The sequence below is a fragment of the Mastomys coucha genome, unplaced genomic scaffold (assembly GCF_008632895.1).
Source record: "Mastomys coucha isolate ucsf_1 unplaced genomic scaffold, UCSF_Mcou_1 pScaffold13, whole genome shotgun sequence".
NCBI lineage: Eukaryota > Metazoa > Chordata > Mammalia > Rodentia > Muridae > Mastomys > Mastomys coucha.
The window spans coordinates 90,715-97,477 of NW_022196895.1; the positions used below are offsets into that span (position 1 = coordinate 90,715).

At 42.7% G+C, this 6,763-nt stretch overlaps 1 protein-coding gene across 1 annotated transcript in view; it reads right to left on the bottom strand.

Moving 5' to 3' along the window:
- Positions 1 to 1,283: 1,283 nt before the first annotated feature.
- LOC116087778 (cAMP-responsive element modulator-like) overlaps positions 1,284 to 6,763 on the bottom strand; it is a 73,652-nt gene continuing 68,172 nt past the window's right edge. Inside the window, exon 9 of the mRNA XM_031366352.1 lies at positions 1,284 to 1,671. Within this exon, the coding sequence (XP_031222212.1) occupies positions 1,527 to 1,671 (145 nt within the window). The 3' untranslated portion in view covers positions 1,284 to 1,526. The remainder of the gene's footprint in view (positions 1,672 to 6,763) is intronic.

Here is a 6,763-nt window from a genome sequence, read left to right on the forward strand (position 1 = left end):
TTCACATACACACAGACATACACATTCACATACAGACATACACATTCACACACACATAGACATACACACTCACATACACATATACATTCACACACACATAGACATACACATTTACATACACATAGACATACACACAATTAAAAAAGAAAGTAATATTTTATAAAAGAATACTTGATCAAACTGGATATTCTGGCCCACACCTGAAATCCAAGCACTCAGAAGGCTGAGGCAAGAGCATTGTGAGTTTAAGGCCTAAATCTCCATGGCAAATGTACATGCATAGCTACATTCCAAAAAGCAAAACAAAATTGATTCAAGTTGTGAAACTGAAAATGACATCTTGGGTTGTTCTTTAAATGTTAACATTCCTGAGGTTACAAGAATTCACAATGGAGGGGTATCAGCAGGAACTTTCCAGACCATCAGCACGAAGCCTAGTACAGCACAAAGGCTGACCTCTGACCTCTGCCCCCATCCCATGTGCAGAGCTCTAGGTCTTCCGGCTCAAACACTGTTACACTGTTATTGACTGAACATGTAGCCTTGCCCATGCCAGGCAAGTGCTCCACACTGAACTCTGCCCTTAGAGCCCTGCAGCTGTCCTCTGATGAAATGGCCCAGTGTTTTCAAGGCTGCTCACCCAGTGTAGCAATATGTTCGTGCTTGAGGGACTCATTCCAGATAGTAAAAATATGTTGTCTCTTTCACTAGATAACCGCAAAGCAGCAGAGCTTCTGTAGGAATACACACACTGCATACATAGGAGGAGGCTGTAGTAAGTGTGGGAATACACACACTGCATACATAGGAGGAGGCTGTAGTAAGTGTGGGAATACACATACTGCATACATAGGAGGAGGCTGTAGTAAGTGTGGGAATACACATACTGCATACATAGGAGGAAGGTGTAGTAAATGTTCAGATACTTAAATAAACACCAAATAATACAAAGAGCAACCAACATGGTTCTATTGAAAACTGTCTTCAACTGTGGCACCCAAGGACAGCAATACAATATTTTCTTTACAAAGTGACGATTATAAAAATCTATAAATGCACAAATTCATTTGTAGGCTAGTCTCATGTAGCCATATCATCAGGCTATACTTCCTTTCATTCTTTGCTGAGGTATCTCTGTGGGTTGATTTTATCATACTACTGGAGAGATGCACTGCCTTTGATCATCCTTTCCTAAAATCATTCTTAAAACCTGCAAAATTGTTATTGCATAGGACACTGTTCGTGACAGAGAGCCTGGGAACTGCAAACACAATGCACGGGAACAAGTCTTACAAATACTTCATTTTAAGCATTTGTTACATACATTTCTTACAGTTTGTCTCTTCGAAAAAGTCGACCTTGGAGGTAAGAGCAAATTAGATACAACAGAGCATCCTGGGAATGTTAGTTTAGAAAGTTAGATGAATGATACAAAGGAAAAAGCCATAATTCTTGCCGGCTATATATTGTATTGCATTCAAAAGCAACTGTACATGCTGTAATCAGTTCATAGTTAAATATTTCTACTAATCTGTTTTGGGAGAGCAAATGTCTTTCAAGGTTTCGAGCTCCTCTATAAGCTTCTTGTTCTGAACTTCCAGCACTGCGACTCGGCTCTCAAGACACTTCACGTACTCTTTCTTTCGACGTCGACATTCCTTAGCAGCTTCCCTGAAAAAAGTAGAAGCAGAAGGGCAAACAAAACGTATGGTGCATGCTATTGGCAATAGAGCAAGCTTGGTAATGTGAGGGGAGCTGCATTCCACCCCGTGGAACAGTATTCTCAATTCACACCCTACCGCAGACTGAATTCTTAAGCAAGGGTTAATAGACCCATCTACAAGTCCACATGGCCATTATGAGATGCTGCATCGCCTGCCCCGATTAGAGTTCACAGTCAACAAGGTCCAAGTCAAACACAGTTACTCTGCTTTATGGCAATAAAGGTCTTTGAGGGCCTTGAGTTCCTCAATGAGGGTCTTGTTTTGATTTTCAAGCACAGCCACACGATTTTCAAGACATTTGACATATTCTTTCTTCTTCCTGCGACACTCCCGGGCAGCTTCCCTGGAACCAACACAAGGCAAATGACAACAGGAACAACCTCCCAGCACAATCCAGAATGGCTCCGTGAACATCTGCCCCCCCCCCTCTACCCAGTCAACAGCCAACAGGTCTGGGGAAAGTTAAACAAAGCTACACAACAAAAAGAGCAAAGCAGATGCCTTGTAGAGAACAACAGACCAAATGAGGAGCACGGATAGCTTTTCCCAAACAGTGTTCTCTTGGGCCACCCATGCCACGACAAGAAAGACCCTCTGTGTACAATAACCAACAACAAAAGGACCACATGCCCAGCAGACGCCCTACTAAGACATTCACAGATCCTTTCAGTTCTCTCAGTTAATTTTTGGTTGTCAAAAAATACACATGCTCATCACAATGAGAAAATGTCACTTGATGAAAATGAGTATAAGAATTCTATGAAGTCTCAAATGCCAATATTGAACAGTTGTGTACTTTGAGACTAAATCTCAACAAAACAATCAATCATGGTCATCAAAAACAACCTGAATAGAAAACATAACATAGATAAATTATAACAATAAATAAAATACATGGATGTTTATGCACCAAGGAAAAATGGACACTGCTTGTGAAAATTAAAGAATGGCATAACGTGACACAAAACTTAACAAGCAGACAATTTAAGCCAACAAGTGTTAGAACACCACAATTACAAATACGAAAAAAGGAAGCTGGGATGGTGGTACACGTCTGTAGACCTGGCACTTGGGAGGTAGAGACAGCAGAACCATAGTACAAAACCAGGGGCTGGAGAGATCAGTGATTAGCAACACTGGGTGCTTTCCTAGAGGACCTGGAAGAATCAATCCCAAGCACCCACATGCTGGCTCACGACTGTCTATAACTCTAGTTCCAGGGTGGCCACCAGGCATACAAGTGTTGCACAGACATACACTCAAGCCAAATACACATACACAGACACAGACACATTTAAAAAGAAAGGTCAGTTACTTTACAAGCACAAGGCTAGTCAGGGGTATATGGGAACTTATCATAAATAAATAGACAAACAAATTTAGGATAATGGCAGTTACTAGCTAACTGAAAAGAACTACTATGCAGTTCTCTAACCACATGCATTTAATTCACACTGAACATATTTCATAGCACATTAAGCAACCCAAGCGAAAAGAGACACCAACAAGCACCTAAATAACTGAAACTAACAAAGATAAGTTAGTGACTCTTATGCGTGTTTCCAATAAACAGCAACTAATCCTGCCCCATCTTCTCTCTCCTGATTTTCAGAGTGGAACAGGCTGCAGGCTACTTCACTTCTTGGCTCTAAGGAGAGGCCCCAATAAAGCTTTATTTGGGAATACTTAGTTCTCAGAAATTGCCAGGCACTGTCACTCAACTGAATTCACAAAGGTAACATTGCATAGGTAGATACCAATCACTGCAATGTCAGTGAGCAACGCCATCTCCCAATTGTGACACATGCGACAGACATGGCCAACTGCTGTATTTTTAGAAGAAATGGCTCTCATGGAATGGATCTCTCTTTCCTCACGCAAAGCAAGTCAGCAGAATACGAATGTTGAAATCTTGATAGGCTGCAGGAAAAAGAACAAGCCCTAGTTCCTAACCAAGAGTGCTGTACTCACCCTGGGAACTCACCAAGGGCTGACGACCAAGCAGTGAAAAACTAAAACATGTCAAAGTAAACGGAGCTTGGTAAAGCAGGGGTTACAGTAATCCAAATGGTGCACAGTGGGGAGTGTCAGCATGTCTAAGCACACACAGCTGCCAGTTGGGGAATTGAAATGTATTTAAAAGTATCTATGTTTTCATCATTAGATATGTTGAACTCTAAATATAAAAGAAAAACAGTCTTTCCATACAAACTTTAAGTGGTCAGCTTTTAACTTCTTGCTTACTGTAAATATCTACACTGTGTGTGAGATGTGACTGGAGTCAAAATGTCCCAAGCACAAAGCTTCAGTGATCACCCAAGTGGCTGGTATATCCCCAAGTATGCCCAGCTGTGGGGAACACCTGTTTCTTCTATTAATAGGTAGCTCAGTTTGCAGGCTTGAATTTGACCAAATACATCCTCAGCATGGAGAGGAAACCACATGGCAAACTGCAGGAAAAGGGGAAAGAGCCAGGTGTGCTGCACACCTGTACCAGCAACACTCAGGAGGTGGAGGCAGGCAAGAGAAGCACACGTTTGAGGCCAGCCTGGGACACACAGTCTCAAAGCCAATGTCAAGCTAAACAGGAAATGGTGACCAGGCTACAAAGGAATCTAAGCTACCCAGTGTGGTAGAGATATAATTAAATATCTGTTATCAATGTCAGCTGATACCTGACCTTGATCTCGCTAACTGCAAAATCTGCATCCTCTCCATGAAGTCCAGACTTTACATCAAAGGTCCTTTTGAGGTGACCTTGCTATAAGGACAGAGGAAGGCTCTGAAAGAAAGAACTGCTAGGCAGCATAGGCTCTATGATCTTGGCCAACTTGCCACTTAACCATTCCGACTCCAGGTCCTCATCTCCAGATGAGGCTAGGGCTACTCTGTATTCACAGAGTTGGGTAAGGCTTAAGGAAACTGGAGGAACAAACACTTGAAATTTGCTAAGCTAATGCTGAGTCACCCAAGAGCCATGTGCTGCTGCTTTTCTCTAGCTATCTCTAATCTGACACTGGCAGGCTAAATAATGCTCCTCAGAGTCCCTTATAGTGGGGACCTTATTTCTAGCCAATGAAAAGTAGATGAAAGCGGCTAGAAACGTCTTCTAGAAAAAAATCGCCTGGAGAAACAGACTTGAGTTAGCTGCACCCTTTGACCACAGGCCTCCTCCCCTCTTCCCGTCATCAGCAGCAGCAGACATCCTGTGGTCACGACAACGAAATATACATGCTGAAGATGCGGCAGCAAGGAGCCCATGTCCCTGGAGACACCGAGAATGTTTGTTGTGACCGTTCATACCTCTGTACCTTCCATAAAGATCAAAGACCTGACTACATGTTTTCGTGTCTATTTCCCATGTATGCCAATAATTATTAATTACATAATTTAAATATAGGTGTGTCCCAGTCTGACCTACATGCTGGAAATCAAACTTGGTTCTTTCGGAAGAGCAGCAAGTGCCCTTGACCTCCAAGCCACCCTCCAGCCACTCCTTCTGGATCGTTAAAGCAACAACACTGCTAGTGAAAAACTATGACCTGGGACAAAGCACTGATAAATGTCTCTATTTTTATCATCCTACTCCTAGTGTATATATACTCAACATCTACTGATCTAGGCAAGCAATAAGTTTGGCAAATGTAACCAACTTAAGGAGTTACATGGTATATGAAACTGAATCTTTTTTAAAAAGATTTATTTTTGTTTCTTATAAAAGTTTTTGTTGTAGTTGTTTGTTTTTGTCACCCTGGGTAGCCTAGAACTGTACATGTAGACCAGACTGGCCTCAAACTCACTATATCTACCTACCTCTTCCTCCCAAGTGCTGGAATAAAAAGTGAATATCACCACACTCAGTCTTATTTTTATGGGTATAGGTGTTTTGCAAGAATGTATGTATGTGCAACATGTGCATGCATGGTGCCTATGGAGGCAAGAACAGGGTACCAATCGCACAAGAAATGGAGTTATGATCCACCATGTAGGAGCTAGGAATCAGGCCCAGGTCCTCTGTAAGAACAGCAAGTGCTCTTAACTGCTGAGCCATCTCTCCAGGCCTTATCTTTATTTTTTTAAGTGTGTGTGTGTGTGTGTGTGTGTGTGTGTGTGTGTGTGTGTGTGCAAGCATATGCGTAAATGGGTGCCTTTGAATGCTAGAAGAGGGAGACTGGAGTTGCAAGGCACTGGGAGCCACCAGATAAGAGTTGCTGGGAACAGAACTCAGGTTCTCTGCAGGAACACTAGATGCTCTTAACAGCTGGCTTCTCTCTCTCAGCTCCCAAACTGTCATTTAAAGAATCACAAATTGGACTGAGCACAGGATCCCCAATGGAGGAACTAGAGAAAGGACCCAAGGAGCTGAAGGGTTTCCAGCCCATTAGGATGAACAACAATATGAACTAACTAGTACCCTCAGAGCTCCCGGGGACTAAACCACCAATCAAAGAGTACACATAGTGGGACTCATGGCTCCAGCTGCATATGTAGCAGAGGATGGCCAAGTTGATCATCAATGGGAGGAGAGGCCCTTGGCCCTATGAAGGCTCTATACCCCAGTGTAGGGGAATGCCAGGGCCAGGAAGCAGGAGAGAGTGGGTTGTTGAGCTGGGGGGAGAGGGAGGGAACAGGTTTTTTTTGTGTGTTTGGTTGGTTGGTTTTTTTTTTTTTTATTTTCTTCAGAGGGGAAACTGGGAAAGGAAATATCACATGACATGTAAATAAAGAAAATATCTAATAAAAAAATTGCAAAAAAAAAAAAAAAGAAAGAAAGAAAAAGAACCATGAATGCAGTGATTGTAACCACCTAAGATAAGACCCAGGACTGTGATCATCCCAGAACTGAGTCTCAGGGATTCCACTGCCACAATCTGTACATTAACTAGGTTAGAAACATCTAACAAGACTGTGTCAAGCCGGGCAGTGGTGGTGCACGCCTTTAATCCCAGCACTTGGGAGGCAGAGGCAGGCAGATTTCTGAGTTCAAGGCCAAGGCCATCCTGGTCTGCGGAGTGAGTTCCAGGACAGCCAGGGCTATA